This window comes from Zophobas morio, unplaced genomic scaffold (genome assembly GCF_036711695.1).
Source record: "Zophobas morio isolate AGI-343-1 ecotype UQ-CSIRO unplaced genomic scaffold, CSIRO_AGI_Zmor_V1 ptg000014l, whole genome shotgun sequence".
In the NCBI taxonomy this organism is placed as follows: Eukaryota; Metazoa; Arthropoda; class Insecta; order Coleoptera; family Tenebrionidae; genus Zophobas; species Zophobas morio.
Window position 1 is genome coordinate 19772050 of NW_026972119.1, and position 12600 is coordinate 19784649.

The 12600-nt window shown below is 30.6% G+C and overlaps 2 protein-coding genes across 2 annotated transcripts in view; one reads left to right on the forward strand and one right to left on the reverse strand.

Moving 5' to 3' along the window:
* Window positions 1–12600, reverse strand: part of LOC135128611 (adenosine 5'-monophosphoramidase HINT2-like) — a 60773-nt gene that overhangs the window by 6452 nt on the left and 41721 nt on the right. The window lies entirely within an intron of this gene.
* On the forward strand, window positions 7861–9330 carry LOC135128865 (odorant receptor Or1-like). Its single transcript, XM_064055942.1, has 6 exons — window positions 7861–8395; window positions 8448–8682; window positions 8751–8850; window positions 8900–9004; window positions 9077–9232; window positions 9280–9330. Exons 1-6 carry the CDS (start codon window positions 7861–7863, stop codon window positions 9328–9330), a joined length of 1182 nt encoding a protein of 393 aa, XP_063912012.1.

Genomic DNA, 12600 nt, shown 5'->3' on the forward strand with positions numbered 1-12600 from the left:
TTGACAATGTTTCAGTTCTTGCATTTTTTTATTTTTAGTTTTCGGTTTATAATTTTCCGATTTTTCAATTCTTCGTTTCTTTGGTTTTCGATTTTACTATTCGTCAATTTTTTTGATAATTAGATTTTCGATTTTTCAGTTATTAAGGTATATCTTTCAAGTTTTCGTTTTGATTTTTCCATTTCGCAATTTTTAGTTTTTCTATTTTTCCATGTTTCAGTGTTACAGCTTTAAATTTTACAATTTTGCAACTGCAATTGTAATTTTTCAATTACAAGATTTTTTTACTTTTTCGATTTTTAGATTTGAATGAATCTTTCAATTTTGCATTTTTTCGATTTTTCAATTTGTTCAATTTTTGGGCTTATCAATGCCTTGATTTTTAATTTTTCCTTTTCTCAATTTTTTGATTTCTCAATTATTAGGTTTTCGATTTTTACATTTTCCGATTTTTTTCAATTTTACGATTTCGCAATTTTTCGATATTTCAATTAATGGATTTTTTAATTTTTCGATTTTTATATTTTTCTACTTTCATTTTTAATTTTTCAGTTTTTCGATGTTTTTGATTATCCAATTTTATGATTTTTCTTGATTTCCAATTTGCCGATTTTGTAATGTTTTGTTTCATTACTTTTTAGATTTTCCTATTCCTCAATTTTTATATAATTTAATTTTTTGTCTTTGAGTTTTTATTTCTTGAATTTTTTCGACTTTTCAACTTTTCATTTAACTCAACTTTAGAATTTTACTATTTTTTGGATTTTGAATTATTAGGTATTTCAAGTATTCATTTCCCGATTTGGAAACTTTGAATGTTTCTATATTTCAATGTTGTAGTTTTAGATTTTACAATATTTTGAATGTTCAAGTTTTCGTTTTCTCGATTTTTCAGTTTTTCAATTTTTCGTCTTATCAATCCCTCAATTTTTGATTTTTCAGTTACTACATTTTTCGGTTTTTATTTTGCAATTTTTCAGTTTTTCATTTCTTCAATTTTTCAATTTTAAATTTTTTCAATTTTAAATTTTTTCCATTTTTAGATAATTTAGTTTTCTTCTAACTTTTCGATTTTTAGATTTTTCTACTTCGATTTTTAATTTTTCAATTTTTCGATGTATCAGTGTTACAGTTTTTCGATTATCCAATTTTGCGATTTTTCTTGATTTCCAACTTGCCGATTTTGCAATTTTTCGTTTCTTTGGTTTTCGATTTTACTATTATTCAATTTTTTGTTTTCGATTCTTGGTTCTAAATTTTTTCGGCTTCGGCCTTTCAACTTTTCATTTTATTCAACGTTACGATTTTACAATATTTTGGATTTTGGAGTATTAGATTTTTCAAATTTTCGATTTTCTATTTTTCCAATTTTCAAGTTTTGAATGTTCCGAAGTTCAATGTTACAGCTTTAGAATTTACAATTTTTCGAAGGTACAAGTATTCGTTTTCTCTATTTTTCAATTTTTAAATTTTTCGAATCAGTTTCTCGAATTTTCAGTTTTCAAGGTTTTCGATTTTAAAATTTTGATTTCCCGATTTTTAATTTTTCATTTTTTCGACTTCTTTTTCAAACTGTTACTATTTTTCAAGAGGAGGAACAAATTTATTAAACCGACATTTTGACAAAATGTAGATTTTTCCTGTTTCGGTATTTTCAATGCTCTCCTGCCGAAAAATTCTATGGAAATTCGAAAATTTGAAAAATCTGAAGAAAACAAAATTTAAAAATTGAAAATTTCAAAAATTAAAAAATCGAGTATCACTGAAACATCGAAAAACAATTCTTCTAATGACATTAGTGACCTTTCTTATATAGAAACAAAATTTCGGTTTTACACTTTTTCCGTTCGTCAGAAATCGCGTTCGCCTTTTAGGTGCATCCGTAAATGTCGCAGTAGTTCGTTATTCTATGTAGTGTTTTGTATTTTTTAAACAAATATAAGCGAATATATGTGTATTTTTTAGAAGGGCCTTATTTCACAACACATATGATGCGCCACTGGTAAATAAGAAAGCCTGAAAAGTACAGAACTCACTTCCTCTTTCCCCTCAAAAAAATATATACTCTAAGACCTCTACAATTTACTAAAAATAACCAAAAACCAATACAGCAATTTATTCATATGTTCTATTACTAAAAAGTTCCAAGCTTCTATAACTAATGACGTCATCTTAAAATGGTGCAAAGCAAATGTCAATTGAAAGTTATTTTTCTTAATTTTCACTTTGGGCATCTGGATCTTCAAAAAAGTTTACAATTATAAAAATATAAAAAAAAACAAAAGACAGGTTTCATATAAAAAATCCGTCAATGCTGCAATTTACTGCACACATTTACTAGAATTTCATAGTCATCTATGTTTATTAAGAAGACAGGGCAAAATATAAGCCCCACCCACCCACCCTGTCTCATTTGTAATGATTTTTTTTTTATTCGTTGTCAGACCGAGTGGCGGAGTTTAATTGCAAACTAGAAAAATTATCACAATTAAGAAGGGGTGGGTGGGCGGGGCTTATTTTTTTTCTTAATATACGAAGCTTTCTTTTCGAACAAGAAACTAAAAACATATTTAATTATTGTGTTGTTCAAAGAAAACTACAAGTATATGTAATTAAAAACAAGTCCCGATCTCAATTGTGATGAATTTTTTATTCGTTTTCAGACCGAGGGACGGAGCGTAATGGCAAAATGCGTATTTCCCTACAAAAATTTTGAATACTTTTTAAGTTTCTTGTTGTGAAAATAAGACTATGTATATCAAGAAAAAAGGGCAAAATATAAGCCCCACCCACCCACCCGCTCTCAATTGTAATGATCTTTTTTATTTGTTGTCAGACCGAGCGGCGGAGTTTAATTGCAAAATCCGCATTTTTCTACAAAATTTTACTCCTTTAAGAACATATCTCGCATGGTAATTTCTTGTAGAGAAATGAGGATTTTGCAACTAAGCTTCGCAGTCGACTCACGATGAATAAAAAAATCGTCACAATTGAGAGGGGGTGGGTGGGCGGGGCTTATATTTTGTACCGTTTTGATTAATATACGAAGTCTTATTTTCCGAACAAAAAACTAAAAACATATTTAACTTCGTGTTGTTAAAAAAAATATATGTAATAAAAAAAGTCCCGATCTCAATTGTGATGAATTTTTTATCGTTGTCAGATCGAGGGGCGGAGCATAATTGCAAAATACATACTTCCCTACAAAAATTGTGAACACGTTTTGTTTCTTGTCAAAAGAAAACTACGTTTATTAAGAAGAAAGGGCAAAATATAAGCCCCACCCACCCACCCTGTCTCATTTGTAACGATTTTTTTTGTTCGTTGTCAGACTGAGTGGCGGAGTTTAATTGCAAACTCTGCATATTTCACATGGTAATTTCTTGTAGAAAAATGAGGATTTTGCAACTAAGCTTCGCCGTCAGCTCACGATGGATAGAAAAATTATCACAATTAAGAGGGGGTGGGTGGGCGGGGTTTATATTTTGTGCCTTTTTTCTTAATAAACGAAGCTTTCTTTTCGCAACAAGAAACTAAAAACATATTTAATTATCGTGTTGTTCAAAGAAAACTACGAGTACCTATATGTAATTAAAAACAAGTCCCGATCTCAATTGTGATGAATTTTTTATTCGTTTTCAGACCGAGCGTAATGGCAAAATGTGTATTTCCCTAAAAAAATTTTGAATACTTTTTAAGTTTCTTGTTGTGAAAATGAGACTATGTATATCAAGAAAAAAGGGCAAAACATAAGCCCCACCCACCCACCCGCTCTCAATTGTAATGATCTTTTTTATTCGTTTTCAGACCGAGAGGCGGAGTTTAATTGCAAAATCCGCATTTTTCTACAAAATTTTACTCCTTTAAGAACATATCTCACATGGTACTTTCTTGTAGAGAAATGAGGATTTTGCAACTAAGCTTCGCAGTCGACTCACGATGAATAAAAAAATCGTCACAATTAAGAGGGGATGGGTGGGCGGGGCTAATATTTTGTACCTTTTTTATTAATATATGAAGTCTTATTTTCCGAACAAAAAACTAAAAACATATTTAACTTCGTGTTTTAAAAAAAATATATGTAATAAAAAAAAGTCCCGATCTCTATTGTGATGAATTTTTTATCGTTGTCCATTCGAGGGGCGGAGCATAATTGCAAAATACATATTTCCCTACAAAAATTTTGAACACGTTTTAAGTTTCTTATCAAAAGAAAACTACGTTTATTAAGAAGAAAGAGCAAAATATAAGCTTATTTATAACTTGATAAACAAAGGATGAGTTCTGACTAAGTGAATATCATAAAATCTCCTAGCAAATACTTTTATCTGAACAACTTCATGACTGTTAAATTGTGTCAGAACCAGTAACGCTTAAAATATTAACATGAACTGTGAATTTATGAACAATAAATCAAATTTATATCACGTGTTGATGTCGGTCGAAAATTCGCCTACTTCCGGTCTTCCTTTTTTTTAACTGCCAAACCAATTAAACTTAATCTAGCTACCTTACCGCGTGTTTTTGCTCACACCAAACAAACAACAGTGACGCATCTCACCCCTTAGCAAACAGGTGAACTTCACTACCAACCCTCTCACTACATACTATCCACAAATTCCCCTAGGAGAGCTACCAAACATCAAAAAAAGAATTTAACGTGCACATGGTTGCCTATGTTTAACTTTTCAATTTTTTCATATTGTAATTTTCCGGTTTTTTAAATTTTCCATTTTTCGAATTTTTTTTGACGTTTCGATTGCTGGAACTTCAGATTTTTCGATTTAATGCTATTTCGATTTATCGATTTTTTCGTTTTTGGACTTCTCGACTATTCGATTTTTCGATCTTTTGATGTTTCGATTTCTCGATTTTTAAGTTTTTCAATTTTTAAATTTTTTTATTTTTCGATTTTTAAAATTTTCGATTTCTCGATCTTTTAATGTTGATTCTTAAACTTTTCTTCTATTTTTCAGTTTTTCGATTTTTCGATTAATTGGGTTATCAATTTTTCGATTTTTTTATCGTTTCCATTTTTCAATTTTTCGATTTTTTGTCGTTTTCATTTTTCAATTTTTCGATTTTTTGACATCTCGATTATAGATATTTCGGTTTTTCAATTTTTCGATTTTTAAAATGTTTAATTTTTCCATGTTTTGGCTTTTAAAGTTTTTGATTTTTCGATTTCCCGATTTCTCAAGTTCTTAATTTTTCAACATTCGAATTTTGGGAACTTTTCAATTCGCGAATATTTTAATTTTCCTGTATTTTAAATTTTACATTTTTTGACATTTTTGATGGTTTGATTGCTTCAATTATTCGATTTTTCAATTTTTCTATTTTTAAAGTTTTCGATTTCTCGATCTTTTAATATGTCGATTCTTCAGTTTTTCTTCGATTTTTCAGTTTTTCAATTTTTCGACTTCTCGGTTTTAGATTTTTCAATTTTTCTATTTTTAGATTTTTGATTTTTCAATTTTTCGAGATTTCAATGATTCTATTTTTCGATTGTTCGATTTTCAAGTCTTTTAATTTAAAATTTTCCGATTTAAGTTTTCGATTTTCATGATATTTCCATTTTCCGATTTTTGATTTTTCGATTGCTCGATTTCTCAACTTTTCAATTTCTGGATTTGTCGTTTTTTTATTTTTTTTAATCTTCCTATTTTTCGGTTTTTGATTTTTAAAATCTTTGAATTTGCGTTTTTTTGAATTTTTCGATTTTTAAAATTTTTGATTTTTCGGTTTATCAGTGTTTCGAATCTTAAATTTTTCGATTTTTAAAATTTTTCAATTGTTTGATTTTTCGATTAAACGATTTTTTAATTTTTAATACTTCATTTTTTCGAATTCTTGACATTTCGGTTTTTATATTTTTAAAATTTTTCAACTTTGCGATTGTTCGATTTTTCAAGTTTTCGAATTCTCAATTTTAGGAACTTTTCTGAATCTGGTTTGTTCAATTTTTCAAGATTTTAATTTTTCGTTTTTTAAAATTTTCAGTTTTTCGAATTTTTGATGTTTCGATTGTTCGGGTTTTTCAATTTTTCGATTTTTAACGTCTTATATTTTTCAGTTTTTCGATTTAAAAAATTTTTGATTTTTCGGTGTTTCGGTTTATAAATTTTTCAACTTTTCAATATTTCGATTTCTCGATTTATGGAGATTTCGCTGTTCCGATTTTTGGTTGTTAAATTTCAAGATTTGTCGATTGATTTATTTTCACATTTTTTTATATCGAATTATGTATGTGATTTTACGATTTTTTTGCAGTTTCGGTTTCCCTATTTTCTTAATATTTAAAACTTTAGTTTTTGATATCTAGGTTTTTTTAAATTATACACTTTTCGATTTTTTTGATGTTTCGATTGCCAGATCTTTCGATTTTTTGGTTTTTCGATTTTTAAAAGCTTTGAATTTTCATTTTTTCAATTTTTCAATATTTAAAATGTTTTGATTTTGCGATTTTTCGTTGTTTTGGTTTTTAAATTTTGTGATTTTTTTAATTTTTCGATTTCTGGATTTATCGAGATTTCAGTGATTCTGCGTTTATTAAGAAGAAAGAGCAAAATATAAGCTTATTTATAACTTGTAAATAAAGCATGAGTTCTGACTAAGTGAATATCATAAAATCTCCTGGCAAATACTTTTATCTGAACAATTTCATGACTGTTAAATTGTGTCAGAACCAGTAACGATTAAAATATTAACATGAACTGTGAATTTATGAACAATAAATCAAATTTACGCCACGGTCGAAAAATAGGTGAACTTCACTACCGACCCTCTCACTACATACTATCCACAAACTCCCCTAGGAGAGCTACCACATATCAAAAAATAAGTAAACGTGCACATGGTTGCCTATGTTTAACGATTTTCTTGATTACATTTTTAGTTCAAATTCAAATTATTCAATGCGATTTCGCGCAGTTGTTTTTTTTCGGCGCGAAATTTTGATTCAAATTTGGTCACCACAATACGATTTTTAACCGTTACTTGTTTCTTCGCATTACCCTTTATACACACCAAATATTTTGTCTTTCTTGTTTTCTTTTAGTTTTTGATTTTCTACTTTTCATTACAGACCATTACAAACCTTCACGTTGTCGTATGAAAAATAAAGAAAAATAGAGAAAAACAGAAAATAAAACGAAGTGTGTATAAATATGTAAAAACTATAAAATATGACACACAAAAACATACTTAAAACACATAAAGATAGCTGCTCAAAATACTTACATACTTTTATAAGTTTGAATAACATTATTACAAAAAAAAATCCGCTTTAATCAGTCCTGGTGGCACCCAAATAATACTGGTAACGTAAGAACGTGAAAACCCCCAAACACCAAATTAGTTAATAACAATTAATAAGTTAAGATTTTTTATTTAGCTTTCAAAAAAAGTGTTGATAAAATTCCGCACAAAATCCGTAATTTTCTGAAAAATCCTTGGACACGGCGATTTTATTTTTTAAAACCACACTTTTTCTTTCGGATTTTGATACAACTTTTAATTAGGTAAAGGGTCGTATAAAAAGTTTTAAATCAAAATATATCTGTTAATCAACGTCAATGAATTTTGTACCAAACTTTATCAACACTCTGTATATTAAAGAAACACCCGACACAGTAGATACAGCGTTTAGAACAATAGCAGCCGAAATAAATTTTTTATTAACATTTCAAAAGGTAATTTTTTAAAGTTTATCGAGCTTTCGTGTTTGATTCGTCTTTGATGTAAATTTAATATAGAATAACTAATGAACGGGATCCCCGTAGCACCATTAAAAAATCCAAACACCAAGCTATTTAAGAAAAACGCTTTCACAAAACTCACTCATTTCATTTCACCACAATGTCGGGTTTAATTCAACAGAGCTTTAAAATCAACCTAAAAGTGATGCAATTTTGTCATTTATATCCACCCGAAAAGCAACAACTCTTCTTCAAATTGCGAGCTCACGTAATGCATGTTGTTTTTGTGATGGCGGTTCCAACTCTCGGAACTGTTTACTTATTGACCGAAAAAAATCTGAACATGGAAAGAGTCAACTACAACGCCGGTTTTTTAGCTCAAACTGCGTGCTTTATTACGAAGCTTTTGCCGTTTATTACAAATGGTCAACGAATCAAGAGACTGATTGACTATTTTGATCATAATTCTGTGAGTGTGATCAACGAAGAACAACGAGATATTGTCAATAAGTGTGTTGAGGTGTGTCGTAGAAACACCTTCATTTTTCTGGTTTGTGTGACAGGGGGTGTTGGTAGCTGGGCTGCTAAACCCTTGTTTTGGAATGGTCGGAATTTACCGGTGGATGTGTGGTTACCATTTGACTGGAGAACAAACAATTTAGTGTACGGGGTTGTTTATTTTTTTGTAACTATAGGTAAAATCGCTGCTCAGATCTTGAAGTTTATTAACTTCATATAATTTTTAAGGAGTTCTTTTTTCTTCGTTTGCCACTGGGGTGATAGATCCTTTGATTGCTGGTCTTGCATATCATGCCACTAGTCAAATCAAGATTTTAAAAGACAATCTAGAACATCTGAGTGACTATGCTGATAATATAATGTTTGCACAAAATTTAAGAAAATTATCCCCAAAAATACTGAAACATAAATTAATTTTCAACAGTATTAAGCAGTGTGTTGAACATCACAATACTATTTTAAGGTAAATAAGTGTTAAAATTTACAGATAGTTGTTAATTAGATGTTAACAAACAAGTCTTTAAATTTCAGTTTTGTTAAAGAGTATGAAGATTGCTTCTCGTCTGTTATTTTCAGCCAGTTTGCAGCCAGTGTGTTTGTAATTTGTTTTTCATGTTTACAACTCAGCAAGGTAAATTCATCCCAGTGAATTTTAATTCTTAAATATACATATATTTTAGGTTGACACATTTGGGTTCACTTTTCTGCAGTTAATTATGTATTTCAGTGTCATTCTTGCCCAAATTTATTTTTATTGTTATTATGGGTCTACACTTTTTGAGGAGGTAATTTTCCTTTACGACAAATTCAGATAAAACACGGACAATTGTGCTAATTTTGTCACTTTTATGTTTCAGAGCAACACCATTACAAACGCCGTTTACATGGGACAATGGTATGACTACGAAATAAAATCGAAACTTTCTCTGATAATTTTGATGGAACGGTCAAAAAGACCACTCACTGTTACGGTTGGAAAATTACTTGATTTATCTTTGGTTACTTTCGCTACGGTATATATTGTATTCCTTTTTTATATTTTTTAATTTATGTGTTTTAGATTCTCAGAAGATCTTATTCGTTGCTTGCAGTATTAAAAAACTATCAGTGAAATATTTAACACACGTGAACTCTTGGCACTAATGTGAGTGTAGAAATCTATACTTCTATACTTATATAATAATATAATGTTATTAACAACAAATTTAAAAAACAATCGGGCATTTTTGGAAAAATATCCACTTTCCTTCGTGTTCACAGCACTTAATACAAAACATTTTCGCTAATATTTATTAACAATAAATTAGAAATTCCCGAACACGTATTACTTTTAACCCAAAACGGAGCTCCAGTGTTGCTGCTACCAGACCGGAATCAAAACTGAACACAAAGGATCGAAAATGTGACCTTTCGTCAGGTAGCTCACGTGACAGTGACGTCATCGTACGTCACGATGAAATTGCAAAAATTATTTTTCACATTTTGGCCGGTAAAATGCACATTTTTGGGGATAATTTAACATTGTTTAAACAAACTAATTTGTTTTTGCTAACCTCGTGTTCTTAGAAAAATGGATTTCGGTTTAATTATCATATATTGATAGTTATCTTATTTAAACATTATGAAATGTATTAATTATGTTTAAATTTTATTTAATTATATCGCGAAAATGTATAGCTTTGACCCATCAACTTCAATCGTTTCGAAAATTTTTTCGAAATTTAAACATTGTCGAGTGAACGAATCACGGAATCCGATAAATTAAAACTGAAGTCGTACTTACCCTGTTTTCGGTCCTTTTCGGAAAAATATCCATTTTCGTTCGTGTTCACAGCACTAACACAACAAATTTTCCTTAATATGTATTAATAATAAACTTGAAATTCGCTAAAACGCTCCACTTTTACGCCAAAATGAAGCGACGATCTTGCCGCCATCAAACAGAAATTAATACTGAACACAAAGGACCACAAAACGTGACCTTTATACAGGTAGCTCACGTGACATTGACGTCATCGTACGTCACGATGAGACTGCAAAAATTATTTTTATATTGTGGCCGGGAAAATGCACATTTTCGGGGATAATTTAACATTGTTTAAACAAATTGATTAGTTTTTAATAATTTCTGGTTTGTAGGAGTTTCGGTTTAATTATGGTATATTGATGCTCATCATGTTTAAACATTTAAATGACATTAATTATGTTTAAAATTTATTTATTTATTTAGAGATGTACCGACTATAGCCGGCCGACTAGTCGGCTTTGTCAAAACCGGTTCAAATTGGTTTAATCGACCGAAAATTGGTGTCAAAGTGTAGATAATCTTCCGCTAGTTACGATTCCAAAAATTTTCCAAAAAAGTGGTTAAAATTTTTTAAGGTTTTTAAGGTAGTCAGAGAAATAGAAAAGAAAAACACACTGTCTGTTGCATTTAAAAACCGGTTTTAGCAAAACGGAACAGTCGGCCGACTATGGTCGGTACATTTCTAATTTATATCTTGAAAATGTATAGCTTTGATCAACCAATTACAATCGTTTCGAAAATCTTCCCACAATTTAAACATTGTCGAGTAAACGAATCATCGCCCACCCCCCTCTTGTCATTGTAACAACTAATTTCAGTATAAGATCATTCATTTTATTCAGATCGGATAAAATCAATCACCAAAAAAGAGGGAGGGTGGGTGGGCGGGCCTAATTATGTTCTTCTGTCGAGTGGGAGTGGAAACTAATAATAGAAGCCGACAATGACTTTGGATGTCGAAATGTACAAGAAAATGTCTTCAATAATTTTCGGAAATAGTTCAAAAAAGGTCTCTATTTACTTAGAGGATATGTTATTTCCCAAAGTCAATCTTATCTTGTTCAGTATAAGGCTATTCATTTCATTCAGATCCCATAAAATTAATTAGTGAAACGGGGACTGGGTGGGTCGGCGGGGTTAAAATTATGTTCTTCTGACGAGTGGGAGGGAAAACTAATAATAGAAGCCAAAAATGACTTCGGGATATCAAAATCTACAAGAAAATGTCTTCAATAATTTTTGGAATTGGTTGAAAATTGGTCGAAAATGTCAAAAGTGCCAAAAACTTTTTTTTTCTTATCTTATCAAATTTTAAGCCCCCCCACCCACCCTCTATTTTCTTAGAGGGTATGTTATGTCCAAAGTCAATCATATCTTAGCAAATACTAGCCCCACCCACCCACCCTCTTCTAATTCTAATGACGAATTTTATTTCTGTTCAGTTTAAGGTCATTCATTTCTTTCAAATTGCATAAAATCAATCACTGAAAAGGAGACAGGGTGGGTGGGCGGGGCTATTTATGTTCTTCTGTCGAGTGGGAGGGAGTACTAATAATAGAAGCCGAAAGTGATTTCTGGATATGTCAAAAATGCCAAAAACAGTCTTATCTTATACAATTTTAAGCCCCGCCCACCCACCCTCTATTTTCTTAGAGAGTATGTTATTGCATAAAGTCGATCTTATCTTAGCAAGTACTCGCCCCACTCACCCATCCTTTTCTAATTCTAACGACGAATTTTATTTCTGTTCAGTTTAAGGTCATTCATTTCTTTCAAATTGCATAAAATCAATCACTGAAAAGGAGACAGGGTGGGTGGGCGGGACTAATTATGTCTTCGGTTGAGTGGGAGGGAAAACTAATAACACAAGCCGAAAATGATTTCTGGATACGTCAAAAGTGCCAAAACAGTCTTATCTTATCAAATTTTAATATACATATCTTTTAGATTTGCTTGTACAGGTGACCAAAAAAAAATGAATGAATCAATTTATTTTATTGATTAAATCAGGAACGACCAATTCCATTTTCCCAGAAAATTTTGTGAAGAAATACTGTTGTTTTTCAACTTACATTTTACACTAAATAAAATAAGTCAGTGAAGTGGAGAAAGGAGGTGAGCGGGGCTAAATTTAATTTTTTCTAGTTTTATGAATAAGTTGTAGCCCCCACCCCTTCTTCGTCCCAGTGACTAGTTTTAATATTGTTCAGTCCTATCTTAGCAAGTTTTAGTTTTATTCAGATCGGATAAAATCAATCGCCAAAAAAGAGGGAGGGTGGGTGGGCGGGCCTAATTGTGTTCTTCTGTCGAGTGGGAGTGGAAACTAATAATAGAAGCCGACAATTACTTTGGATGTCGAAATGTACAAGAAAATGTCTTCAATAATTTTCGGAAATAGTTCAAAAAAGGTCGAAAATGTTAATAGTGCCAAAATCAGTCTTATCTTATCAAATACTAGGCCCGCCAACCCACCCTCTCTTTATTTAGAGGACCTGTTATTTGCCAAAGTCAATCTTATCTTACCAAGTACTAGCCCCACCCACCCACTTTCCTCTTATTCTAATGACAAATTTT

Bases quoted from the DNA above. Each gene is read 5' to 3' on its own strand.
- LOC135128865 (XM_064055942.1), top strand. From the start codon at position 7,861: ATGTCGGGTTTAATTCAACAGAGCTTTAAAATCAACCTAAAAGTGATG. The intron at 8,851-8,899 runs GTAAATTCATCC...CATATATTTTAG, and splicing joins CATGTTTACAACTCAGCAAG to GTTGACACATTTGGGTTCAC. The intron at 9,005-9,076 runs GTAATTTTCCTT...TTTATGTTTCAG, and splicing joins GGTCTACACTTTTTGAGGAG to AGCAACACCATTACAAACGC.